The sequence below is a fragment of the Blastomyces dermatitidis genome, assembly GCF_000003525.1.
Source record: "Blastomyces dermatitidis ER-3 genomic scaffold supercont1.5, whole genome shotgun sequence".
In the NCBI taxonomy this organism is placed as follows: Eukaryota; Fungi; Ascomycota; class Eurotiomycetes; order Onygenales; family Ajellomycetaceae; genus Blastomyces; species Blastomyces dermatitidis.
In genome coordinates, this window is record NW_025544778.1 from 545597 (window position 1) to 570857 (window position 25261).

Here is a 25261-nt window from a genome sequence, read left to right on the forward strand (position 1 = left end):
CGAGTCGCCATTTGCGGCTTCGGCTTCAAGCAGGCTTCAGCCAGCTGTTGAAAGTTACATACTGTTCCAAGCTCTCTTTTCTTAAATTTTAACGCTTTGGGTGCATTCGCCTTCTGCCTGGGATTCCAACGACTTCTTCTTTCCCAGTTCGATCCGGCTTGGGTTACACCCAATAAATTCGGTCCAACCGCCCAGTCCATGTGACAGGGACTTCGTTGCAACTGTAACCACAACATATAAAGCTTCCTACTTTACGAAAACCTCAGAGTACAGAATATGGCCCTACAAGCCTCACCAGCCGATTCCCACGACGGCGTGTCGCAGGTGACACACCCAGCTGAGCCGGAACACATCCCCCGCACGCCAATAGGAGATAACGGCAAGGACGAAGAAGACTATAACTCCGAAGAGGATTCTGATTTTGATGTTAACGCGCCCGCTGAAGAGGATGTGGAAGAGGGGGAGGGCGAGGAGGATGTCGATGGTAGAACTGCGGATGGCGGTCGACCCAGTAAAAGGAGGAAGTTATCGCCTGATCCTGACGATGGAGATGTTATCATGGATGCTGAGTTCGATTCTGGTGATGAGGTTACGATAAGAATTGGGAAGGAAAAGATGGAGAAGGCGAGGAGGAAGAAAGAGGGCGGAAAAAGAGGGAAGGTCAAAAAAGGCGAGAAGAAGCCTAGTGATGATGAGGAGGGTGATGATTTTGAGATTGATGATGATGATGATGTTGGTGGCGAGGGTGGGTTCGTGAGGACGAGAGGGATGAGGATGCGGATGTATGTGTTTCCGCCATTTCTCTTGGAATCGGTTATGTTGCGAAGACAATGTTTGCATGCGGGCTTACTAATTATATTTTTATACAGACAAGAGGAACAACGGCCTTTAGCAAAAGCTGATGGTGCTACGGTAGATGTAGATGCGCTGTGGGAAAAAATGAAAGCGGTTGAGCCGAGCCCAATCCCCCCGAAGCCTAGTGTTCTGACCTCAGAGGAAGGCATGCCAAAGGATGGAACAACAGTAAATGATTTCTCTCGCCAGACAGCCCCGGTACTTCCAGGCGAGGAAACCATAACCATAAAACGAGTCTACAAGTTCGCGGGCGAGGTTATAACCGAAGAGAAAACCGTCCCTAAGGACTCCGCCGAGGCAAAACTATATCTCTCCTCTGAAGCAGAGAAGAAGAAAAAGAAGACTTCGAGCAATACGAAAGGGGGTGACGAGCCCAACCACACATCCGATGCTGTTCGGATTCCGCTGCGAAGGCCGCTACGCAGATATTCCCGCTTCGATCCAAACCCACCTGACATGATAAAAAAGAGCTGGGAAAAGAATACCGCTTTCCCCGGTGGTGCAGGAGCAGCTGAACAGCCCAAGGGGCCTAAACTAAATACGGTCATGAAGTCTAAACTTGACTGGGCTGAATATGTCGATCGGGCAGGCATCAAGGATGATCTTGACGTGCACAGTAAAGCCAAAGAGGGCTACTTGGGCCGGATGGACTTCTTAAATCGCGTGGATGCGAAGAGAGAGGAGGAACGACGCAATGCGAGACTGAAGAACTTATAGCTTTGCGAAATCAAATACCCTATGTTTACGTGTTACAAATGCATTCGACAGAAATAATGGTCCTTTTCATGCCATATAATCAATGAAGGTTTATTGAGGTTCTTCCGCCACGACCACCATTACCTCTATTTTCATTATGCGTCCCGTTCGGGAGATTGCTTCTGCCCGGCGACACTGGCTTCCCAATTCATTTCAAAGTACGCCCCGGCAGTAATAGGCTCATAGAACCTTTTAGCCGGGGGCGCAGCACCTTGTTGGCCCTGGACCCATTCTTTCCATTCCGGTCCTAGAGGCAAGACATCCACGGCATACACTGGATTCCCATTGTTGAAAAATGCGATGCTATATCTATCCACTCCCGGTGGTGGCGCAACCACCATATCCTTGGCGGATGTGTACACACCATTGGTGAAGCGGAAAAGGAGATCGCCGCAGTTGATAACGAAGGCGCCTGGCGTCGGCGGGACAGGGATGTACGTCTGTGTTTTTTTTAAATCGAGTACTTGAAGTCCGCCAACGTTGTCTTGTAGGAGGACAGTGAGGAGGTCCCAGTCGCTGTGGAGGCTGGCACCGATATCATCATGCTTATCCTTTCCGTTTTCCTCATCTCCACCGTCCCGTTCCGGTGTTTTATAATGGATCAAACGGCAGAGGGACTCCTGTTGGCGAAAATACCCGTCGAAATAAGAGGGCTCCAATCCTAACCCTTCAGCAATTAGCTCGCTTAATTTCCTCCCTTGCTCTCCCACAGCCCGGAAACACTCCGTCAGTGTCTCGCGGAAGCCGATGAGGCCGTTTCCCACCGTTTCTTCCGGCTGATCCTCCGTAGTAATCTCCACCGCTGTCAGCCACTGACGAGATTGGGGGTAAGAGGCACTCGGTTTGCGAGAAGGAAAAAATAAATGAAAGATATAAATCTTAGGAGTGGGGAACGACTCTGCGATACGTCTTTGCCTCTGAATACCTCCTGTTTATATATACCTATGGAGGGCAATAATACCATTCAACGAAAATATATTAATTAAGTTCCGCGATGGGAACATAGGATGTTAAGGCTGGGAGGTAAAAATAAGAGTGCGAAACTAGCATAACGCACATAGATTGCAAGGAGCTCTTACGGAACAAAATAGAGTATTGTATATAAACACACACAATCAATGGGAGAAAGGGAAACCCTCGCAACTATAAATGAACATGAGATCAGAGCGATGAACAAAGTAAGAAAAAAAAAAAAAAAAGGCAAGCCCAGAAAAAACAGGCAGAGGAATTGGGTTAGTATTAGATTTGAACCAGTTTCAAGGAAAGAAAGAAGTTGGGACCCATGCAAAAGAAAAGAAGGAGGGAACAAAAGGAATGCAGAATAGTATATAGTTCATGAATCCATTCAGACAAAATCAAAATCAATTCGCTTCGCCCTACCCGCCTGCCGTAGCCTGTCCTACCTACCAGTAAAATAAATTGGAAATCCCCGATGAACCCAGCCTTGTTTCAAAACAAAAAGAAAGAAGAACAAAAAACTCCACCAGGCCATTTGTAACTTGAAAAGAGGGAGTAAGTAAAAGAAAAGAAGAAGAAAACGACAACGCCTGATAAAGATAGATGAATCTTTTGCTTCACTTGATAGGTGAACTAGGTAGTGCAAGGTTGCAAGGTGAGCCACCCACAGTTGTTCGTAATAGGTCATCTGATGGTTGACAAAAGTACAATATGCAAATAACGAAGAAGGGAGTGAAGGATGTGGAATATGGTATAGAATGTTAATAGCACAAGTTGGGAAGTTGGTGAAGGGTTATGTTAGAAAGATGGGGGTCATAAAAAAGGTGGATAGAGGGTTGAATGTTTAGAAGAGGGGAGCAGATGGGTAAGAATAGATTAGGCTAGTTACCACGTAGTTACCACGAAGAAAATGCGCTGTCAGAATGCGCTCAGCACAAAGTAACGTAGCAGGCAAGCAAACCCAAACCGCGAAGGATAATGACAATCTATTTGCCTATACCATTACCCATCATGGCTTGTTGTTGTTGCTGCTGCTGTTGCTGTTGTTGTTGATGCTGGATAGCCTGTGCTTGTGCTTGTGCCTGGGCCTGGGCCTGAGCCTGTGCTTGTTGAGCTCGTTGTTGACCTTCTCGCTTCATAAAATCAAGCAGATACTGTTTGGAGGTTTTCTCCACTTGCTCTTGATACTGCTGGCGAATGGCATCGTGCCAGCCCGACGGATGACCGAACTGCTGCATGAATTTTGTTCGTACCTCGGTTTGAGCTTGCGGCAACATGCGCTGCGCGTAGAGTAGCCGGTAACGGGGAGGAAGCGCTCCTTGGCCTTGCGCAGCAACACCATTGGCCTGGAGCATGACCTGCTGTTGCGGGAGCTGCTGTGAGCTTCCTTGCTGTTGACCGTGAGGAGCTTGAGACTGTGACATTTGCATTTGTGCCAACTGAGATCGCATGGCATGGGCTTGATAAGCTGCCGCATTTGGGAACTGATTTTGTTGCGCCTGCTGTTGTTGGGCTTGCTGCTCCTGTTGTTGTTGTTGCTGCTGCTGCGCCTGTGCCTGTGCCTGCGCTTGCTGCTGCATGAATATATTGGGGTGTTGTTGAGCATTTTGAATATTATGTTGGGCATGCATATTGGCCTGAAGCTGAAGCTGTGCCATCTGCTGTGGTGTAAACTGTTGACCACCGGCCTGGGCCTGCAAATTCCGCTGCATCATAAGATGTTGCCGCTGTTGTAGTATAGCCTGCTGTTGTTGTTGGGGGGTCATCATTACACCATTCATCTGAGGATTGGCCATTATTGCATGGTTCATGACGGGCGTCTGAACCATGGTAGATGCGTTGGGGCTTGCATGGGTCATTCTCTGCGTGGGAGTTGCATTGCGCATTATCGGTGTGGCATGAGACATAGCCGGTGTCCCGTGCGCCATCTGGGGAGTACCATGCCTACTTGGACCCTGTTGGCTTCGCGTAGTAACCATTGGATGTCCCATAATAGCTGGATGGCTATGCTGAACGCCTGATGTAACTTGAAGTGGACTTCCTGCCCCTTGTGCCGAGCTGGTCATAGCCATTGGTATTCCTTGATTCATCTGGGGTCCCATTAAATTTCCTGTCATAGGTGACGAGCTATGAGGGGTTATATTCCGCACAAGTGGAGACGACTGTTGACCCTGAGAAGCTGGAACCATTTGTTGAGGCTGCGGCTGATGAGGAATTCCCATAGGCGGGTTCCCCCGGGATTGGGGCCGTCGATTCTGTGCTGCCACGAGTTGCGCCTGTGCTTGTACCTGAGCATGCTGTGCTGCCGCTGCTTGTCTTCTACTATCTTCTCTACTTTGTTCTTCTGCCAATCGCTGTTCAGTTGCGCGTCGCTTTTCTCTCTCAGCTTCCTGCTGTAATCTTTTAGCGTGGTCCTGTTGAAGCTTCTTTTCGTGTTCAATTTTAGCTTTCTCTTCGTGTTCAAGGCGAATTTTCTCGAGCGTTTTAAATCTCGAAAACCTAGGTTCGAATGGAGCAGCACCACTTTCATCATCAACATTAGGAGCTTTTGCGGCCCCGCCGTTGCCAGACGTAGAAGGTCCTAGCCTCTCATCCATGATAAGCATGAATCGTTCCTCCTCAGCGGCCAATGCTTCATCCGCAGCTAACTCTGCGACAGTCCGTCTTCTAGTCTTTGGCGAAGGCGGTTTGTTGCAATGTCGAGGATCTTCCAAGAACTTAAGAAGATTCGCACTAGCTGCTAATCCATCAACCGGCTCCAGGTAGAGCGGTGGAGCTGTGGCATGTATAAGTTTTGCCTCGGCTTCTAGAAGTTCTGATGGTTCTACCATCATCTTTTGTCGCTTTGCTGGAGGCGCACGGTCAGTTACCGGAGAAGATGGCAACGCAGACAAGGGAGTAGGAGGTTGGGCGGCAGATCCAGTTCGCGACGCGGAATATGCTTGAGGCTGACGGCGATTTACAGCTCGTGGATCCGGAGTCATGGACAATAGCGTCAACTCTGCCAGCAGTGACTGAGGAGTGGGATGAAGTACAGTTGTGAAAACTTTAGGTTTCAGAGCTGATTGCTTTGAACTGCTAGATCCTGCCGTAATCCCGTTGGGTGCTCCGTTCTCCTTATTTGTTTCCGAAGCTGGCTGTTCATCTGCTTTCTGGCTGCTATCTGTAGAAGATCCATTAATGGTAGGTTTTATCTTCGACTGGTTCTGTCGCGGATATGGAACGAATGGTGAAGGGGTGATGTGCTGATTGTAATTGTGCAAAGAAAAAGGTGAGCTCTTTTCCCCGGAAGCGGCATTGGATGAGGGGCTAGGTTGGGTGGTGATAGATTTATGATCCACGACACGGACGATAAGGCAGTCTATTCAAAAATTAGCCCCAGGACTTCGCGGATGTAAACAAGTATGACAGAAACCTACTCTCGTAGAACCGAACACCGCCCCTCACCAACTCCTCAATCATGTCGTGGGGAACGGTGCCAGCCTTGATGTGTTCGATTATGACCTTCATTTCGGAGTTATAGGGAAAGCTGCCATCCTGTTGGTCGAAACGGAAGTGTGTGGGATGTAGATGTATAGTTAAAGACGGCGGAACTTTTGAGTACTTTTTAAGGATGTAGGAGGTAGTTTTAACTATAACGCCAAAGCATTTAGCGCATACCTTGTGGTGAAAAGTCAATTGAAGATAGGGAACACTGACCATATGGCTCCGGAAACTTCTTCAGTTGTCTCCGGTCTATAGCAGCTCCATCTGCGCTGGGGGGCTTTATCGAAAGGCGCTGTAAACGAGACGCAGAGTCGCTGGGTTTCAGTACCTCTTTCCTCGGGCGCGTTGGCTGACGATTATTTGCGCCATTTACGGCGGTAGCACTTGTTGGAGTTGCCGTGCCTGGCTGTTTGGCGCCTGCAACGCGACTTGAAGCCAAGCCCAGTGGAGACGGAGATGGTTGTGACGGCTTCGCGCCATTGATGCCGGTCTGGATGTATGACGGAGCAGCACGTTTGATTTTGGGCGCGGGGGGTTTCGTGGACACAGCAGTCGCCATGCTGAAGGACGATTCCATGCAGTCAGGGACGCCCCTGCTGCTAGCGTCCGAATGCGACGGTTAAGACGTTATCAAACAGGACGGATAAGAATAATATAGCCCCCAGATAGTGATGGACGAGCCGATGCGGGAGACATGTGGGGAGAAAGCGCGGATAACTGTGCGGCGACCGGCACGCCCACAACTGGTTCCGGTGGACAAAAAATTGGATGAGAAGATGACGCAATAGCGCAAGATGTCGGATGAAGCGGCGGAATGCTAAAGGATTTGGTATAGACGGGGAGTCTGATGGCTATCGTTGTCGTTTGAACAGTCGTTAAATGTCGTCGTTCGGTGCCAAGGATGAGGCTGTCATGTCGCCCTGCTCCGGAGCCACGTGACTATGCTCGAATGGGATCTAGTGTGTGATGACTAAGGCAACTTTGTTTCAACCTCGGCAGCTTCATCAGAGTTCGTTGAAGTATGAGATGTGCTGAAGGAGATAAGGTTGGTAGAGTGCGAGTTTGAAACTTTTTGTTGAGACTCAAATTGGCTGGTGTTACCGCTAAGCTGAGTCGCGAGAAAAAACGTTTCCGAACCAGGTAGTAGTTGAATTGTGACTAGATTGGCCAAAATGCTACTCTCTTCAACCAAAGTTGTAGCATAAAAATAAAATACAAACTATGTTAAAGTAAAAAAGCAGACAAGCTAACTAAGTGGTGAATATTTTATAAAGAAGTAACCTAAATATAGGAAGAAGACCGTTGAAAAAAGCCAAGGGGATATAATGAATAGGCATAAGAAATGAACAAGGGAAAAGAGGAATTCAGACGGGGAGGGCATATCATGAACTGGGAGAACATCAAACCTTCTCCATAGAAAATGTCAACAAAAGGAGATCTGGCACTATCATTCAGTCATGACCAGAGACACGCCGTCTCCAGTCTTCCCCCGTTCTCAGCCCATCCACCACGTCAATTCGCTTGCCTAGGCCCGTTATTCCTTCCTTCTGCCACCATTTCTCTCCCTTGTCTGTACCCATCGCGGACTCGTCATCGCTATCCACCAATCCACCGCGCCCGCCCTCTGCGCCAACTACAACCACGACCTGCCGAACCCATCCTGTAATCTGGTTGACTGGCTCACCGTCATTGCCGGTCATGCTTTCTTGGATATAGACAATGTCTGGGGAGAGGTGCCGAAGCATGTGGACGTGTCCATTTGATGTGCTGAAGGGTAGAATCATTGTCTCCTTGTCGACCAGTGCCTGTGCTTGGTTGTAGAGAGACTTGAAAAGAGGCGACGCGGACCCAAAATCGTCACCTGCCGGGCGAGGTTCAACGATATCAAGGCCGGATGAATCTTGCGGAGTTTCTATATTAGCCTCCTCAGGAGTAATGTTGGCATAGGAGGAGGAAAGAGACGGTGTTGGTCGAGATGAGGTTGGGGAATTCGCTGAACGAGGTTGCAAACCGGGAGCATATATTAGGACGAAAACACGTGTCGTATTAGGGTCGACGTATTCCGGGAGATGGGATAGGATAGACTATAACATGCTATTAGTTACTACTTATTTGATTAGCATTTATGATAAGAAAACCTACATGTTCCGGGGTTTGGCCTTCCGGGTCGTTTTGATGTTCCACGTCGCTAACCGAAGACACGACGATGGCCACGGTTCTTCTGGACTTTGTGGGAGGCGCATTCTTCGCTGGAGCTACCATAGGAGGAGGGAACGTGTCTGCCGTAGTAGGAGGCCCCGCAGTCGCGAGAACACCTCGAGAATTCGCTTCCTCGGTCCATCGAGAATGGTCTTCGAAATCGTTGGCTCCCTCTTCTCGAATCGCAGTCAACGCGCCTCCAACGACAGCCCCAGCGGCAGCCACTCCGGCAGCGACTCTTCTACTAGCACCATCAAATAGCTGCTGCGGACTTGGTGTTCGTCGTAATGCTCCTTGGACTCGCGATATCACACTCGCATCCTCGGGGTGTGCTCCATCATGAACCCCTGTGGCCCTCGCGTATTCCCCTTGTGGCTGGTCGTACTCAGCACCAGGCTCATGTCTTCCCGGCGCATTGCCATCCCGTCGTTCGTCGTGTTCGTTATCCCCATAGTAACCGTCGTCGTCCTCGCCGTCGCGGCGCTCACTCCATACCCAAGCAACAAGGCTGACGGTCGCGACGCCGACGGTGAGAGCAAGAGGGAGCCAATACCCAAGAGCAGTCCTTCTGCCAGTCGAGCTAAATCCGCTCGGGCCACCGTGTCGACGACGACCATCAAAGGGTTGGTTTGACATGGGAAACGGGGCTATAAATTGGTTATGCACACAAGGGGATTAAATAATAGTGAGGTATAGTTATGTATATCCACAAGCGGGAATCAATGCACGAGACAAGAAAGCCGCATTGTTGTTCTCAAAGAGAGCTAGAAACAAGGCGGAGAGTTTAAAAGGGAATAGACAATGAAATCGGCATCATTATAAACCATGCGCTACGACACTCCAACCTCGTCAATAAGCCTCGGAATCGGAGCGCAGTTTGCAGCGTGTAGCTGCGGGGCGGAAAACATGTGGCTGGGCGAGGGTTTGTTGGCCGGGAGAAGGAGCCGCGATGGGGTGTTTGCATTGTTTGCTTGGCGGGTTGCTGAGGAAAGTCACGTGGACAAACTTCATCGGGAAAAAATTGGTAGTCATGGTACCGAACAAAGCTTCAACAGGAGAATCTCTTTGATATTGCGCCCTCCGCTGTACCCCCAGGACAATGGCTACCCGGAGTATATAGCTGAAACCATCGCTAGAGTGCAGGCATTGGATCGGCATGGATATTTCTACAGACACACTATTATCATCACCATTATCGGCTGATCACAATTCGCGCCCCCGCCAGTTCTGCTAGACCCGAAAGGAGCAAATTAAGCTCCCACCAGGAAGCGCTTTGCCTTGCCCTGAAAAAGCTGCTTGCCTATAATAGAACTGTCTTTTTTGAAGCCCAGCCTACGGAGCAAGTGGACAAAGCGTTACCCAGAATATTGGGCCAAGAGACGGGCATTATCACAGCTCGCGTTGCCCCGCGATCTCTTCTTTGTCAAACCTCCCGCATTGCCAGCTAGAATCATGCCTCATTCCTATGTTGTGCCCCATGCGGGGTTTCAGGCTCTTATACTCTGTGGTCCTGGTGTTTCTCTGAATACATTTACTTCAAACCCCGAGGAATTCCCTAAAGCCCTCGTTCCTATTGCGAACCGCCCTATGGTCTGGTACCCGTTAGATTGGTGCTATCGCATGGGCATTACAAGTAAGTGCTCTCTTGAATATTGCATAGATCGTTGTTTCTTCTTTGACTTTGTGGGGAGTTCTGCTCAGTTGTACCTTCAATGGGGTTTAATTTACTGTCATACGGATGGGATCAAAAAAAAATGATTTAACATATTGGGATTGGGTTGCCTTTGCGGATCCCGTACTTTGGAACCCCAACTAGAATAAAAGAAACCAGCCCTTATACCCCAATCAACTGCAAATATCATTCAATCAACAATCTCATGTCCAATTCCTATTATATGCAATGTTCTAATAAACCCCCCAGATATAACTCTCATAACGCCGCAATCAAGCCAGTCCGCGTTAGAGGCCGCACTATCGCAAAATCCACATCTTACATCTCTACCTTCTCCCTCCCCCTCAGTGCTTGCGCCTCGAGACCTAACATTTACTACCGGCACCTCGGAGCTCCTGCGACTACCTGAAGTGCAATCATGCATCAAGTCCGATTTTATGCTTCTTCCTTGCGACCTAATATGCGACCTACTTGGCGAATCACTCCTCGAAGCGTGGATGTCGAGCCAAGGGGCTCTGGATGGCTCGTCAGTCGGTGAGGCATTCTCAAGCCGCATTTCCAGCATGGTGGGCGTTGGCGGCGAGCATGGTGGAAGAAGAGGTGGCCTCGGGGTATGGTACCCCATGCCAACGTCTAAAGAAGAGAAGATTAAAGGGGACGTGGCCGATTTCCTGGCCGTGGCACCCCTGGATGCAGATGATGCTCTCGTTGTGAACGGTGGACCAGGAGGAAACGGATCGGTGCGCGCCTCATTATCAAAACTTGTCTATGCGGCGCCAATGGATACACTGAAAAATACAATGGCCAAGAAGAAGGCTTTCTTGATCCGTCACTCACTCCTGAGAAGTCATGGGAGAGTGAAGCTCCTAACCACCTACCGGGATGCTCATATCTACTTATTCTCATACTGGGTGAAAGATATGGCCCAAAGAAACGAGAAGTTTGAAAGCGTCAGCGAAGATTTGATCGGATGGTGGGCCAAGGCCGAATGGCAAACGGGCCTAGGCGAGAAATTAGGCCTACGAGAAGTCTTCGCCAACCAGGATACCAACAGCCATTCGTTCGAAGCCGAAGAACGTGTCGAGGAAGAAATCGACCTCTCAGCCATGTCTACCACAAAATCAATATCCCACTCCACCGTCAACCCGGACGGCAGCAGTGCAACACAGAAGCAGACTCGACCCTCTTTGCCCCAGCGTGCCTTCACCTTCCAACAAGATACAACCAAACCCAACCCAACGTCCCCAGGGAAACTCACCGTGCCCCCAATCCTCGCCTACGTCCACCCCTCACAACCCTCTGCTCCTCTAATCCGGCGCGTCGATAGCTCCGCCCTTCTCCTCTCCATCTCCCTCCGCCTCGCGAAACTCGACCCAATCGCCGAAGTTGGGCGCGAAGCAGCCTCCCCCTTTGCGCACATGAACAAAATCGCCCATCCAGCCGGCATCGCCCAGCGGTGCACAGTCACCAAGGCCGACTGCCTAATCGCCGAGAACGTGACCGTGGAGGAAAAATGTGTGATAAAGGAGTGCGTGATTGGCGCCAACTGCCGGATTGCGACGGGTGCGCGACTCACGCGCTGCCTGCTGATGGATGGCGTGGTGGTGGATGAGCGCTGTCAGCTTACGGGCTGTATTATTGGGCGGCGCAGCAAGATTGGGCGCGAGTCTGTGCTGAAGGAGTGTGAGGTCCAGGATGGGAACGTGGTGCCTGAGGAGACGGAGGCGACTGGGGAGAAATTTATGGTTTTTGAGGGGTTGGATGAGGATATGGATGATATGGATATGGATGGGAACGACGATGGTGAGGAATCTATTGGTGGGGATGGGCATTGGGCGGGTTGAGCTCCAGTGATGAGTAAAGGATATTTATGCGACGAATGGACCAATGGATAGAAGCGAATGGCGGGCATTTTTTGCGGAACTACCTGGTTAATGAACATGGGTTACCTGGCTATGAGCTTATTACCTTTTCTTCTTCTTCTTTTTTTATCTCGGAGTATTAAGTGCAAAGGAAAATTAGCAATAGACAACAGAAAGCAATGGAAATGCACCCTCACTCGGAAAAGAATTATCCCTCTGGAGTCACTCACTACACAAGCGAACTCACCTCAAGTCTGCGATCGCGTCCATGTTGTAATATTACAAAATTTGCACAACGTAACTTGTATCGGAATATCGTTTGAGAAACTGTGGAAAGGAAGTTATAGAAAGAAAGAGAGCTCAAAGAACACAGCAAGCAAAAATCCTCTCAGCCGGCACTTTGGCAGACATGCAAAACCCACAAATACAACAACACCCAAATGGCAAAAAAAAATACATCTCGCAAAAAATATTAAAAATGAATGACCAAAATAAATTGATATCCAAACCAAAACAAAACTCCGGGCACGAATTGAACGGAACTGGGTGTTTCGAATTTCGAAACCCATTTGGAGTGGTCTGAATGGTAGATCAAGAAGAGGAAAAAGTCGAAATGCCCCACAGGGATCTAGATCACAACCAGCTCCGCACTTTCCTTACTGAGCTGAAGATTTAACAGATTACTGTTTCTGCCTGCAGATCCAGCAGGCTCAATTAGGAATTCCTTGGCAATATTAAACAATGACGTCACGAAAATGCTAATGCAGGAGATAAAAAACGGAATAAAGCTTGAAAATGAAGAAGAGCACAACTAAACTCTTCAATCCTGGCGGAGCATATGCAAAGAGAGGAGAAGACAGAATCAATCTGTTTCCCTCAGTCATCTAGGCATATGATGCGCCTTCAGCTGGATCCTGCTAGATAGACGCGCAGATCGCGTCTTTCCGATTATCACGCTCATCCGAGGCAGGTTTCTTACCTAGCTTGATAGATGTCTGCGTATATTTTTAGACCCTTTGTCCTGGATTGCAGGATCTTTCAACATTCTAGAGGGTAGTTTTCGTAAGTTATATTCGCGCACCAACACGGGTTTTTTCTTCCGTGGAGGTTTGAATGTAGGATTCGCGAGGCAGGAGTCCGAGCGCTCGCGTTTGTTCTCAAAGTTCTGCTCGGCCTGATGGGATGCTCCTGGAGTTAAGGTCAGATCTGGCAACAATTCATGGGAATCTATCAGCTTTTCGAAATCAATCTGAGATAAGTCCGGGGGAGAATCTTTATCGAAGCTTGGAAGAGGGACGCTGGATCGAATCCGTGAAGGGGAGCTGGGCATGAAACGGGATAGAGAGCCAAGGGGCCCTGTATCCAGAACACCTTGGCCCCAAGATGTCTCGCCAAGAGGATCTGGGCAAGGGCTCGCATAGTTTGTGATATCATGGCACCACTCGCTGAAGTTTAAGGCGTCGTAAAGTTCCTGTGTATCTGAGTTCGTAGCTGGGGGATAAATTTGCGTAGGGCTGCTATTCCATGGCGTCACAGGGGAAGCATTGACATCATCTGCTGGGCTTGAGTAACTTTTTTGCTCAAAAAAGGCGGGTGTCACGGATTTCGACGAAGATTCGGTGTGGAAAGTGTCTGTCCTACACTCTGAAGATAAAACGTCTGGATCCAGTGCAAGTTCCAGAAAAGTAGAATCATCCTGTTGCATCAATTCCAAATGCTCGCCAAGCAGAGGGATTCCTGGTTGACCGAATAATGACATGTCTTCTAGCATAGGAAAGTAACAGTATTAGTGGGACCTAATGCTCACAGGGAGGAATGGCGTAGGGAAGAAGAAACTGGTGACGGGTTCTATTGAATCGATACTTCAGGACAACCGAGGTGACATCGATACCAAACTGAATATTGGACCTGATCTCAAAACAAGATACTTCATAGTCTGTGCAGAGATAAGGAGGAACGAGAGGAACAAAAACGTATGTTAGAATGAAGGAAATGAGAAAATGAATGCGGCGCGTCAAAGTGGCGTTTTTGTATTTCTTGTAGCAATCACGTTCAAGTTGCGTCATTTTGCGATCATTCACTCGCCATGTGTCATTGCGAAGAGGAAAGTTTCATCGAGAAGGAAATAAATAGTTATGTTCCAGAGAATCTCCCTGGGATATCCCGAGAGAGCGTCATTTGTTGATGTCGGGGTCATGGGGGGTGGTAACCCCAGATAACAGACTCCATTCGGTGTTTCCGCAAGGTCCTATGGAAAATACCATTATCCCTCTGGCATTAGCAAGACAGTAGCTTAGACGGGGAATGGAATAAATCATGGACAGGCACATTCCAGAGTGTTCATGGTGGAGTGTTTGTCGTTGTAGATGCCGCCGAGTGTGCTCTCAGTGTTGACATTGAAGCTTGTCATTTGCGGTTGCCGGGGAAGAGCCGCGTCCACGCGCCTGTCACGTGGCTCTAGCCGCGTTCCAAGGTTCTTGAGGTGCGGGATACGGAAAGGAACACGTGTTTTTATGCTAGGATGCTTGCGCGCGGCTATATTATTAGTGTAATGTACAATCAATCAACCAACCTTACGTTTAGGCTAGATGAGAAGTGAAGGCCGAAAATTTCTGTAGGTTTTGTTTTTCCTTCTAAACTACGCTGTATTTTGAATAATAAGAGCTAGGCCTGAACGACCTAACTGTGTTCGAAAGTTCTGTCTTCTTCCTCTACACATTGGCTACCGGCTGTAGTTTGGGATAGTTACACCTATAATGGCCTTTTCACACTTGCAATGGTTGCGTGGAATCAAAAAGCTCTCCTGCCAAATTACCTCCATATCAACCATACATTCGGCGTGGCTGTGTAGGTTATTGAGGGTTACTAATTCTCTCTCACCTTGTCTAGTGAACCAATTGATCTCAACAATGGATGCCGCGAAACACTGCAATTAAACAATTTCTTAAGTAGGGGTAAAAGTCAACCCAAATCCCAAATATAAATAGTATCATGTCATCCTATTCTGTCTCATCTTGTCCCAATTCTGTTCCATTTGCTTCATTTCCTGCTAAACTTCAGAGATGCTATCAGCTGATGACTGCTTTGAATTGATGGCTCGAAGAAGATGTTCTAGAAGCCAATTCATTTCTGAATATCAGACAGTGCATTACAGTCAGAAGTCTGAGATTAATTGAGCAGAAAAATTTATAGAATTACATTTTTAGAAGTATCAACACTTTTTAGTCTGAGTTAGTCTTCTTAATTACTTAAGCCGTTTACATCTAGTTAGTTATTTTAACAGAATTCAGATGCAGTTGTTGTTAGCAATCTGATTCTGATTTTTGATTAATCTCTATTTCTAAATATATGAAGAGAAAATAAAAATTGCTAACAGTATGTATGTAGATACATCATACATCTCAAAGCTATGAAGTGAATAAACAGATAATACTGTTCTATTTCTCTTAACTTGTCAACTTTCTCCATACTTATCAAGATAATTATCTGCAAACACAGAACAGCTACAATACTCCTTGTTCAATCTGACTTCTTCATACATTCATGTCAAACTGCTCTTGCCCCACAGCCTTGAAGTCAGTTCTGACTCCTGAGATATTGAGGGAATTTAACTGTTTGATTTTCACAATATTTCTGAATGTTTCAAGGATCAGGAATCTCTGGGAATAAATCATCAAATTAATACATTCTGAAACACCAGGCTGATCTGAACATCATTCAAGATGAGGATTCTTAGCTCATCTGCTGGCACTGCCTTGGGCCCTGTGAGAAGAATATGAATTTTTCCCTCGGCTGCGCGTGAGTGGATGACACTGTCTCCCTCTTTTTCATGTGTGACCCGGCCGGCCATCTAAGTGTTTGCCCACGAAGTATTCCTTCTCAAGAACAACAACATCAGTTCCACTCTAGAAAGATGTCAGCAACATTACTATACGTGGATCTCCAGATTCTACCAGCAATGCCTTCACCTTCTTCTCCTTCAGCTCTTTGTCATTCTGTGCAGTTGCTTTTCAGAACTCTTTATTAACTGTGCCCTTGCCAATATTGATGACAGTGGACATTCCATAATTTCCAGGCACTGGTATCACTTTTAATAGTTGCATGTGCATCAAGGAATGTCTTAAAAGACCAGCTATTAGCATTCATTTTTGAGTATTTCATGATGTAAGACAAAACTTACACTTTATATCAATGACAGTACAATGAACTTTTCTGAACTGAATCAAAATCTAGGAGGGGCAGCCAGGCGTAGTCGATGGGGTCAAAATTATGACCACTTTAATCATGTGATTTTCGGAGGTTGCTCGAAAATCGTTTGGAGAGGTTCGGTGAAAATTGGCCTTGGCATGGATGGGATTGAATAGTGACCTGGAAGCCTTGAATTTAATAAAATTTAATAAATGTTTCCCCGTCCGACTCAGCAAAGACGCCCCAGCATGAAGAACGAAAGAAGGAAGGAAATAAATAAATAATACAATGTTTTGGATACAACTCTTGTAATTCGGGGGAGGGGAGGGGAGGGGAGGGGAGGGAGGGGGGATGATGCTGTTTTCTGTGTAAACGTTTATGCAATGGACGGGACAAGGTCTTCCCAAACCCCGACCCCAAGCACCAGCCCATTGCCCTCTCTTCCCCTGTTTCATCCACTGAATATTCGCATTCCTCAACGGCATAGCAATTATTAATTTGACGTATTCTCCACCCACCACCGCAAGAATAATAATAGAGATATTATGATCTCCTCCAGGTAAGTTTGGAGAAAGTTGCCATACTGTCCACGGGTTGTTGGAGCGTTCTCCCAAGGCTCCTCAGAGCGGGCTGTGTGTGTGTGCCTGGGAGTGTACTCCTTGTATTGTTGGTAAGGCCAGCAGCCAGCGGAACGGTAGCGTGAGGTATGGTAAGGTCAGGTAACGTATGGACCGTAATGTATGTACATACATGTACTGTAGCCTCATATATGACTCGCTTTGGGCGGAGGGAAAGGGCACCAGCAGGGTCCACACCTAGGCGCGGGATTGTTGTGTAGTGGAGTTATCGAGGTTGACCGTGGTATGTGTGGTATGTGTGGTATGTAAGCCCATGTAACCAGCTAGTCAGGGCGCGTACCTGGGTATCAATGATCAATGTCTCAGGCCGCTCCGTGCCTACATTGCCTAAGGGGGGGGGAGACCGGTATTACTGGAACGACTTGCTGTCCGTACCAATATCCATACATACCAGCGCCCCCGTACCCGTAACGGCGTGTTTTTGGCTGTTTCCGTTCTCTCTCTCCCCTTCCCTTCCCTTCCCTTTCCAAACCACTCACTCACTCCAATCCTCATCCCATCTTCTCCTCTCCTTCATCCTCATCCTTCCTCTCTCCTCTCTCTCCTCTCTCTCCTCTCCCTCGTCCTCTCTTCCTCTTCCTCTTCCTCTTCCTCTTCCTCTCTTCCTCCTCCTCCTCTTCCTCCTCTCCTCAACTTCGCTGGCGTTGACCTCCTTGTCATCTCCATTTCCATCCCTATCCTAATCCCTCTCTCTTCTCTCCCTCCCGTGTGTGCCCTGGAGGACTAGGCTGGTGGAAGGTCTTGAGGTTGCTGTTCATTCTCCTTCGTTTTCTTGCCCCCTTCTATTCCTTTCTTCTATCTCGGTCTTTTTTTTTCTTTTTCTTTTTCTTTTTCTTTTTTTTTTTTAATTCCCTTTCCCTTCCTTTCCGTTCTGTTTATATATTATTTCCTGTCTGTCAGTCGTTATTCTTTCGTTTCTCTATGGCTTGATCCATTCTCTTCTTCTTGATCTTATATCCTTCGTCTTCCTAAAACCTCCCTTGCTCCCTTGCTCCCTCGCTCTCACTCCCCTGAACAACTTGGGATCCTAATCTCGCATTGTCTGTCTCCTTTCGAACAAACCCCCCTCCTCGCGTCTCGATCTCCTCGTCTGTACGTTCGTTCTATACTAGCTGCTTCCCTTGGAACCTCAACATCATATAATCTTACCGCTACCCCTGCATAATCTTTTAATTTAACCGGCAATTCTGGTCTTGGTACGTCTCCTTTCGAAGCCCCCCCAACACTCCCCTCCCCTCCCCTGCCCTTTCCCAACTTCCCAACTATCTACTGCTTGCCACTCCTCAATTCCAGATGCTCGCCATTGAGGCACGAGAAACAGCAAAAGCCCTGCCCTAGCTTGCACAATCAGCCCAGTACTCATCGTCTCCCACCTCCGTTACTCCCCAATTCCGCGTCAATTGACCACCCTGATGATTCTTAAAACTTACCCCACGAATACCTAACCACTTCTTCCCTCGACTTCTCTAATGACATGCTCGTGGTGGTCTCTACTGACAATTCATCTCAAGGTTGTAGATTTGTCCTATTTGGCCTCCACTTTTTTCGATAAACAGAACGTTGTGGCGGATATCTGGCTTCGAATCCCCTGTCTCTCCTCTTGACTCCGTTCCACATTCTCTTGGCATCTCCCCATATGAGTCCTTTTTTCTTTGCTCTTCAATAAAGAAATACGTGTGTTATTCCAATCATGGCTGCACTGGTACAAACGATCCCCCAGCAGACCAGTTCCATCACTTTGCTGCAGCCTCGCCCCTCCTCCTCTACTGCCTCCTTCCCTTCCTCCGCGACTTCTACTCTCCAACAGCATTCACAAATGGCTCGAAATCAGCAGCCGTCTAGGGCATCATATAACAATGTACTGGGACATGGGAATGGGAGTGGGAGTGGGATGGGTTATAGGGCCTCACAGGCTGGACAACCTGTTGCGCCTTATGCTTTCACTAGTACCCCAAGTTTGACCAACACTGGCAGCTCTCACACGCGTCAGAATGCCCCTCACCTCCTGAAAACGGAGCATAGAGCGGTATCTGCGCCTTCGGCATCACAGTCCCAAGCAAACCCAACATTCCCGGGCGTAATCCCCTCTCGTGTGCATTTCCCTGCTGCTGGTTCGGTATTTAATTCTTCCCCCAACATCCCTTCTTCCGTCATATCCCAAGGCTCAAAAGACGACTCTGCAATCCCAACGAAACAATGGACCAATGAATCCGCTGCTCGCCCACTATCTTCAATGGGATCCACGCCTTCGCTTTCTTCTACATCTCCTACTACCTCCACGAAACCCTCTCCAGATCGCTATCGTCGTGGCCAACGACGCACTGAATCCCAGAATGGAGCTGGGAATGTTTCATCGTTTCTAGCGAGTGGACTCTCACAGCCAAGTTTTGCTCCCGGTGTAAAGGAGGGGAACGCCCCATATCACTCTCGAGTTTCTAGTGCAGATGATGCATTCACTGCCAATCCTCAATCATCAGAGCAGGCCAAGCGTTACAGGCGTAGAAGCTTGGGCAGTTTAGACATAACGGGCTTGCCGAACCTATCGGAACAAAAGCCAGCCGCTGAACCGCTAATGTCTTTAGTCACCAAGGACTTTACCCTAGAAAGTCCAGATCAACGTCCCCATTCTGCTCATACATACTCTCATGCACACAAGGGTAGCACTGAAAGTGTCTCTTCCACACGATCTTCTCCTCCGACTGTAGGCTAGCCCTCTACTCATCTCACTTCAAATATCCTTTCTGTGTTTGCGGCTAACAGTTACATTTTGTTATAAAACAGGGAAAACGAGCTCCTCCAGTATCATCGTCCACCACCCTGAAACTAGATCACAAACTCATTGACAATTCGAAACGTGCCACGAATCCTTCTCCTTTGTCCCAACCGATAGACATGAGCCCCGAATCCTCAAAGCCAAAGCCCACCACTACCACCAACCCCGCAACCGAGTCATCTGGTCCAATGCAAGCACAGCCCCCATCGCCCTCCACACAAGCTAAAGTACATAGTCCTGCCGCAAAGCGCCTGACAGAATTATCAAAGAAAGGATTCCATAAATCTGGAAAGTCGAGACTGCGAAGGGCCCTGTCGTTTGGCAGCGTTGCAGAGCTTCGAGCCGCGAGCGCCCAGGAACCTATACCACAAGCTGGTCGACCTGGCCAGGAAGTGTCGCGGAAGCAACAACTTGACGAGGAATTGGGCGCGGAGCAAGCTGCAATTGCAGAAAAACAAGAGGCCAATGGACTTGGTGAAAACATTTATTCAGGGCAAGGTCACATATTTTCGGGGTCGATGGATAATCTGTCTATTTCTTCCACTGCATCCTCGGCTTCGATTATGCTGCGGAAGATGGGAAAGGGCGTTAGAAGGTCAACTCGATCACTCGTCGGGCTCTTCAGACCTAAATCGACGCCCAATCCCGAAGGGGATACAACCGCGCCCGTAGAACCTATGACGCCTCAGGTATCCATAGTAAATGTGGAAGCAGAGCGTGGTAATGGGCAACAGGCCAGCAATAACACCGCGTTAGAAGAGGGCAATGATATTAATAACGATAATGAACCAGGAGCACCACCGTCAGCAAAGGGACGTTCTTCTGTGGAATCTGGTAGCACAGCCACAGGAGGTGACCATAGCAGTACTGACAGCATTAAAGTGGCCCGCAAGAGCATTTTGGGAGGTGAAAAGGAACGTGCCGAAGTTCTCGCCGCAGTGAGAAAGGGAATTCTGAAAAGTGAGCTTATCCCTTGATAACTGGTATCCGTGGACTATACCCCGTCTAATATTGCTTGCTGACTTTGGCACATAGGATCTGGTGCTGGTTCCAACACTTCGTCTCCTACCCTTCGGCCGGTTGAGTTCAGAGGAGGAACTGACGTGATGCCTGTTCCTCACATCCACGACTCTCCCCACTCCAGCGCCCCAAGCACTCCCAACGGAGATCGTGATCGCCCCCCGCGCTCAGGCCACCGAAGAACCGATTCCGTCACCATTGAAGGAGAAGATTACTTTCTCCCTGCTGGCCGATTTGGCACTACTGACTCCTCAAGTGCACCCGTTACACCACAAACTGTCACCGCGCGGAACATATCATTCAGTCCCCGCATCCAATTCCACGATACCTGGCCCAGTGGCGAGTATGACCGTCGTGGAGATATCGCGACTTGCAATCGGCTGACGCCGCTATTGGCGCAGCAGATTAAAGAAGAACTTAATACTTTTAAGATGGTTAGCCGACGCCTCCCCAAATCTACGCGCACATAACTATATGTATATGCCTAGTAACTAACTCCCAATTCTTCTACGTTACTTAGGAAATGGAAGTCCACGAATCCTCAAAGGTTTATACACATTTCTTCTAATTGTGGAAAGCGACATAAAAGGTAAAAAAGAAAAAAGCTGCAACTGCATTATAACCTCGTGGCGACGGGCGTTTTTCTCTCTCCATTTTTCCCCTTTGAGCACTTGGTTGATTGGCTGAGTGTTTCGGTTTCATGTGTCCCTCTGACACCCATCCCGTGACCGGACATTGAATTCCCTTTTTTCATCATTGCTCTGTTGTTGCTCTGCTTTGCCAACGAAACGCATTTTGCTCGCACCTCTCTTGATTGTTTTATGATGATCCTTTTTTTTTTTTTTTTTTTTTTTTTTTGAGAGAGAGAGAGAGAGAGAAGTACATCCTTTTAAGTACGCCTCTTGTTTTTCTTTCCTTCCTATCTCTCTCTTCTCTATCATTTTTTCTGTCTCAACCAAGCAAATGTCAGCTTTCATTTTTGTTTTCTTGTTTTGTTTTGTTTCTTTGTTTGTTAGCTATTAGCTATCATCTCCTTTCTTCATCTTCATCATCTCTGGTTCTGTTTTCTGTTCCGTCTTTTCCTTATCTTTCTCAGCTTACTAGCTCTCATGATTTTCCTTCACTATATCTTTGCCCGTTTTAATCGTATCCAGGCCAAGCCAAGTTTTGCTGTCTAATTATTTTATTGTATCTCCTTTCTTGTATTTTCCTTCTTTTCATTTTATCTCTTTCTAATTAATGGGCTCAAATTTTGTTTTCCTTTATTTTTCTTTTGCCATGTATTGCAGCCTGTGTGTATGTCTGTGTACTCTGTATGTGTGTGGTGTTCCTGCTGTGTGTGCCATCTTATGTAGCTAGCTAGCGTGTTCTATTCAAGGCATGTTTACTTGATCTTTTTTCTTTACATATCTTGTCTTGCATTCTTTTTCACACTAGAGCTACACTCATTTCTTAGTCTACTTCTCACTTGTTCTTTACCTCTTCACTAACATTTTTCTTCCCTTTCTGTTTCTTCTTATCTAGTTTGGCCCGCGAGTCATTTTCAAAGCCTGGATGCTTTTGACTTTTTCAGTTTTTAAATCTAATACCATCTTCTCTTCTGTTCACAAAATAGTTATTTTCACCCCCACAGAGGTAGAGTTCTTTAGTTTTCTTTTTATTTTAGCTTATGCTGCTAGAAGTTGCTGTTGCTTTTACAATCCTGCCTATCACTGAGCTTGTGGCTAATTCAAATATCAATCTCATCTTCTCAAAAAGAAATTTTTTTTTCTCTTTCCTCTTATTTTCTTTCTTTCCACTTCTCTATATTGTCTTCCATGTGTACTAGTTCTTTTCTTCTTGTCTCTGGCGTAATTTTTTTTTTTTTTTAAATTCTCAAATCTTTTCCCCTTCTTTACACAAAAACTTTAGAAATAGTGAAGTAATCAAGTTTCAAAGTGGTAACCATTGAGAAGAAGCACCTTTTAAAAGCAATAGATATACCTGTGTGTAGTCCATCAATATCATTTCCAAAGTCTCATGCATGAGGCTGAGGCTGATACAAAGCCATTTATTTATTGTAGTAGTTATTTATTGAGAGAGGTAGAAGTCAATTCTCCTTCAAACAAAAGATGAGGCCCAAGAAATGACGTCATGGCAGTATCGACTTCTTCCTTCTTTGGCGAGTGTATAAATATAAAAATTTAGATTCATTTATGTACGGAGTTACCAATGGAAGCAATAAGGAACAAATGCAATCGACCCGTCCACTCCAGGGCTCTCCCATCTACGGTAAGGTGGCTGAGAGATTCCAAAGTGTTTGCCCCGGTCCAGTGGCTCGTCGGCAAAGCTTGACTCCGTTTGACTAAAGATAACTTGCAATCCATGGACGGGCGGATGGCTTAAACTCCAACCGCGCCTCAATGCAGCCAAAAATTTTAGGCTCAATTTCGGGGGGTTGGGAGAGCGAGCGACTTTCTTTGGCCCTCTGTGAGTCGCTGGAATATCAGGGACGCGCTGGGATGTTGTGCAGTCCGCCGTGCAACAACTAATCAGAATATCTAACCGGGTCGATCGAAAATACAGTGCATGCCAGCCAGACTGAGATGCTAATCGCGTCATTCCGGCAGGAAACAAAAGAGGGATTATTGATACATGATTACAACTATTCTGCGCGCCCAGCTGTAGATGATTTGGACATAACAGTTACTACTAGTTCGAGTCAATATCCAGCTGCCTTCCTCCCTTCCTTCGTCACCTATCCATCTATACCTAACTGCAACAGCTTCCGCTCTTAGCTCGTTGAATGTGTGAAAAACACACAAAACTACCCCCAGCTTTCGTTGTCGACTAAAGGCTCCTGAGAAAAACCAATGGAGTCACGCGCAGAGGGCAGCTCGGAGCTCATAGATAAAGCTTCCTACGAGAGCCCTAACAAGAACTTGCCAGCGCCGGGATCCCAAGAAGTTACTCTCCAGGATGCCCATTTGCCCTCCTTGACCACGGCGGCCTTGCCCTCAGGCAGCGCCGATCCCATCTACGAAGCAAAAGCCCAGCTGTTGAACCAGGCCATTCTCGACATCGGAATGGGATGGTATCAATGGCAGCTATTCATCGTCATTGGCTTCGGCTGGGCCAGCGATAACCTCTGGCCCATAGTTACCTCCCTCATCTTTACGCCTGTGACGAACGAGTTCTCACCCAGCCGCCCGCCGTTGCTTACCCTTGCGCAGAACCTGGGGCTTCTCGTTGGCGCGGTGTTCTGGGGGTTTGGCTGCGATATCTACGGCCGTCGCTGGGCGTTCAACCTCACCATCGGCATCACGGCGGTGTTTGGCCTCGTGGCTGCAGGCTCGCCGAACTTTGCGGCTATCGCGGTGTTTGCGGCGCTATGGTCTGTCGGGGTTGGCGGGAACCTACCTGTTGACTCTGCCATATTTCTCGAGTTCTTGCCGTCGACTCACCAGTTCTTGCTTACTGTTTTGTCTATCGATTGGGCTCTTGCGCAAGTCGTGGCGAATCTTATCGCCTGGCCGCTGCTGGGGAACTTGACCTGCCAGGAAGGCGATGAAACATGCAGCCATGGTGAAAACATGGGATGGAGATATTTCATGATCACTGTCGGTGGGATTTCAATGCTTATGTTCTTCATCCGCTTTGCTTGCTTTACCATCTTTGAATCACCAAAGTATCTCATGGGCAAAGGGAGAGATGAAGACGCCGTCCGCGTTGTTCATGAGGTGGCGTGCCGGAATGGAAAGACATCATCACTCACTCTCGAAGCGCTGACGGCCCTGGGGCACGGCACCACACAGAGGAGCGGGGCTGGGATAGCCTTGCAGAGAAATCTAGAGAAACTCGACTCCAACCACGTCAAATCCCTCTTCGCAACCCCGAAACTAGCCTGGTCAACCTCCCTGATAATCCTCATCTGGGCCTTCATCGGGCTCAGTTTCCCTCTCTACAACGCCTTTTTACCCTACATCCAAGCCACCCGCGGCGCCAACTTCGGCGACGGCTCCACCTACATCACCTACCGCAACTCCCTCATCATCGCCGTCCTCGGCGTCCCAGGCTGCCTCCTCGGCGGCGCGCTGGTCGAGTTGCCCCGACTGGGCAGGAAGGGCACGCTCTCGCTCTCAATGATGTTCACGGGCGTGTTCCTCTTCGCGTCAACAACCGCGGAGAGCTCCAACGCGCTCCTGGGCTGGAACTGCGCGTACAGCTTCATGAGCAATATCATGTACGCGGTGCTGTATGCGTATACGCCAGAGATTTTCCTGACCAAGGATCGCGGGACGGGCAATGCGCTGACGGCGGCGGCGAATCGGGTCTTTGGCGTCATGGCGCCGATTATTGCCCTGTTTGCGGATCTGGAGACGGCGGTGCCTGTTTATGTGAGTGGAGTGTTGTTTATTGTTGCGAGTGTTTTGGTTATGTTGCTGCCGTTTGAATCGAGGGGGAAGGCTAGTTTGTAGTAGTAGTAGTTCGTTAATGAAGGATGCTGCTGCGTCTGTTGCTTTTGTTTTTGGTTTAGATAGAAACTTGCCTGTTATTTATGCAAAAAAGATCTCGACGGGGTTCACATCTTATTCTGGGTTCTGAACCCGCCAGTTACAACTTTTTATATTTCAAGTTGATTGGAACGGACATGCTCGTAGCCGGTCAAGCGACTCAAGCCCGGGTAAATAACAACGATATTTATTTACTTATTTAAATATAGAGCCTGCAATCCTACTGACTCGGTGGCTCTTGTGGAGAATATTTGTTTCTTTCGGGGCCACCAAGAACCAGTATTTAAAGCCAGTTTCTATTCGCTGGGCAAATAATTATTTAACTAGCGTAAATATAGTTAAATATACATTTACAGGCGCCG

At 47.9% G+C, this 25261-nt stretch overlaps 9 protein-coding genes across 12 annotated transcripts; 4 read left to right on the forward strand and 5 right to left on the reverse strand.

The window, feature by feature from the left end:
• Positions 1 to 8: 8 nt before the first annotated feature.
• Positions 9 to 3070, forward strand: BDCG_04763 (Swr1p complex component). The gene is made up of 2 exons (XM_045420402.1): positions 9 to 782; positions 870 to 3070. Exons 1-2 carry the CDS (start codon positions 277 to 279, stop codon positions 1570 to 1572), a joined length of 1209 nt encoding a protein of 402 aa, XP_045276521.1. The 5' UTR covers positions 9 to 276; the 3' UTR covers positions 1573 to 3070.
• BDCG_04764 (2OG-Fe(II) oxygenase) lies at positions 1348 to 2895 on the reverse strand (the record flags this gene model as incomplete). The annotated part of the gene is made up of 2 exons (XM_045420403.1): positions 1348 to 2423; positions 2863 to 2895. The coding sequence occupies 2 exons, from the start codon at positions 2893 to 2895 to the stop codon at positions 1707 to 1709; spliced, it is 750 nt and encodes a 249-aa protein (XP_045276522.1). The 3' UTR covers positions 1348 to 1706.
• A 484-nt stretch (positions 3071 to 3554) lies between the features above and the next one.
• Positions 3555 to 6631, reverse strand: BDCG_04765 (uncharacterized protein; the record flags this gene model as incomplete). The annotated part of the gene is made up of 3 exons (XM_045420404.1): positions 3555 to 5929; positions 5988 to 6200; positions 6268 to 6631. The coding sequence occupies 3 exons, from the start codon at positions 6629 to 6631 to the stop codon at positions 3555 to 3557; spliced, it is 2952 nt and encodes a 983-aa protein (XP_045276523.1).
• Positions 6632 to 6986: 355 nt separating this feature from the next.
• Positions 6987 to 9168, reverse strand: BDCG_04766 (uncharacterized protein). The gene is made up of 2 exons (XM_045420405.1): positions 8197 to 9168; positions 6987 to 8138 (listed from the first exon to the last, which is right to left on the reverse strand). Exons 1-2 carry the CDS (start codon positions 8887 to 8889, stop codon positions 7506 to 7508), a joined length of 1326 nt encoding a protein of 441 aa, XP_045276524.1. The 5' UTR covers positions 8890 to 9168; the 3' UTR covers positions 6987 to 7505.
• A 68-nt stretch (positions 9169 to 9236) lies between these two features.
• BDCG_04767 (translation initiation factor eIF-2B subunit gamma) lies at positions 9237 to 12706 on the forward strand. Its single transcript, XM_045420406.1, has 2 exons — positions 9237 to 9886; positions 10175 to 12706. Exons 1-2 carry the CDS (start codon positions 9706 to 9708, stop codon positions 11767 to 11769), a joined length of 1776 nt encoding a protein of 591 aa, XP_045276525.1. The 5' UTR covers positions 9237 to 9705; the 3' UTR covers positions 11770 to 12706.
• BDCG_04768 lies at positions 9981 to 14490 on the reverse strand. Of its 2 annotated transcripts, XM_045420408.1 has the most exons (2): positions 13651 to 14463; positions 9993 to 13551 (listed from the first exon to the last, which is right to left on the reverse strand). In XM_045420408.1, exon 2 carries the CDS (start codon positions 13544 to 13546, stop codon positions 12767 to 12769), a length of 780 nt encoding a protein of 259 aa, XP_045276526.1. In that variant the 5' UTR covers positions 13547 to 13551; positions 13651 to 14463; the 3' UTR covers positions 9993 to 12766. The 2 variants fall into 2 exon arrangements, with proteins under 2 accessions (XP_045280996.1, XP_045276526.1); XM_045420407.1 differs by having other exon boundaries at positions 9981 to 14490.
• Positions 14491 to 15050: 560 nt separating this feature from the next.
• BDCG_17012 (uncharacterized protein) lies at positions 15051 to 16860 on the reverse strand. Its single transcript, XM_045426180.1, has 3 exons — positions 15968 to 16860; positions 15756 to 15906; positions 15051 to 15692 (listed from the first exon to the last, which is right to left on the reverse strand). Exon 1 carries the CDS (start codon positions 16458 to 16460, stop codon positions 16017 to 16019), a length of 444 nt encoding a protein of 147 aa, XP_045280997.1. The 5' UTR covers positions 16461 to 16860; the 3' UTR covers positions 15051 to 15692; positions 15756 to 15906; positions 15968 to 16016.
• Positions 16861 to 17077: 217 nt separating this feature from the next.
• On the forward strand, positions 17078 to 22382 carry BDCG_04769. 3 transcript variants are annotated; one of them, XM_045420409.1, is made up of 5 exons: positions 17165 to 17809; positions 18132 to 19314; positions 19395 to 20346; positions 20422 to 20840; positions 20927 to 22382. In XM_045420409.1, exons 2-5 carry the CDS (start codon positions 18304 to 18306, stop codon positions 20972 to 20974), a joined length of 2430 nt encoding a protein of 809 aa, XP_045276527.1. In that variant the 5' UTR covers positions 17165 to 17809; positions 18132 to 18303; the 3' UTR covers positions 20975 to 22382. The 3 variants fall into 3 exon arrangements, with proteins under 3 accessions (XP_045280999.1, XP_045276527.1, XP_045280998.1); XM_045420410.1 differs by having other exon boundaries at positions 20422 to 22382; XM_045420411.1 differs by having other exon boundaries at positions 17078 to 17809; positions 19395 to 22382.
• Positions 22383 to 22618: 236 nt separating this feature from the next.
• BDCG_04770 (MFS transporter, metabolite:H+ symporter) lies at positions 22619 to 25086 on the forward strand. Its single transcript, XM_045420412.1, has one exon. It carries the CDS (start codon positions 23259 to 23261, stop codon positions 24861 to 24863), a length of 1605 nt encoding a protein of 534 aa, XP_045276528.1. The 5' UTR covers positions 22619 to 23258; the 3' UTR covers positions 24864 to 25086.
• The last annotated feature ends 175 nt before the right edge of the window (positions 25087 to 25261 follow it).

What these genes read in the sequence shown, in the direction of transcription:
- BDCG_04763 (XM_045420402.1), top strand. Translation starts at nt 277, where the DNA reads ATGGCCCTACAAGCCTCACCAGCCGATTCCCACGACGGCGTGTCGCAG. An exon ending in AGAGGGATGAGGATGCGGAT is followed by an intron (nt 783 to 869) that starts GTATGTGTTTCC and finishes ATTTTTATACAG; the next exon opens with ACAAGAGGAACAACGGCCTT.
- BDCG_04766 (XM_045420405.1), bottom strand. Translation starts at nt 8,889, where the DNA reads ATGTCAAACCAACCCTTTGATGGTCGTCGTCGACACGGTGGCCCGAGC. An exon ending in AAGGCCAAACCCCGGAACAT is followed by an intron (nt 8,139 to 8,196) that starts GTAGGTTTTCTT and finishes AGCATGTTATAG; the next exon opens with TCTATCCTATCCCATCTCCC.
- BDCG_04767 (XM_045420406.1), top strand. Translation starts at nt 9,706, where the DNA reads ATGCCTCATTCCTATGTTGTGCCCCATGCGGGGTTTCAGGCTCTTATA. An exon ending in CTATCGCATGGGCATTACAA is followed by an intron (nt 9,887 to 10,174) that starts GTAAGTGCTCTC and finishes TAAACCCCCCAG; the next exon opens with ATATAACTCTCATAACGCCG.
- BDCG_04768 (XM_045420407.1), bottom strand. Translation starts at nt 13,558, where the DNA reads ATGCTAGAAGACATGTCATTATTCGGTCAACCAGGAATCCCTCTGCTT.
- BDCG_17012 (XM_045426180.1), bottom strand. Translation starts at nt 16,460, where the DNA reads ATGCCGTTGAGGAATGCGAATATTCAGTGGATGAAACAGGGGAAGAGA.
- BDCG_04769 (XM_045420409.1), top strand. Translation starts at nt 18,304, where the DNA reads ATGGCTGCACTGGTACAAACGATCCCCCAGCAGACCAGTTCCATCACT. An exon ending in CACGATCTTCTCCTCCGACT is followed by an intron (nt 19,315 to 19,394) that starts GTAGGCTAGCCC and finishes GTTATAAAACAG; the next exon opens with GGAAAACGAGCTCCTCCAGT. An exon ending in AACTTAATACTTTTAAGATG is followed by an intron (nt 20,841 to 20,926) that starts GTTAGCCGACGC and finishes TACGTTACTTAG; the next exon opens with GAAATGGAAGTCCACGAATC.
- BDCG_04770 (XM_045420412.1), top strand. Translation starts at nt 23,259, where the DNA reads ATGGAGTCACGCGCAGAGGGCAGCTCGGAGCTCATAGATAAAGCTTCC.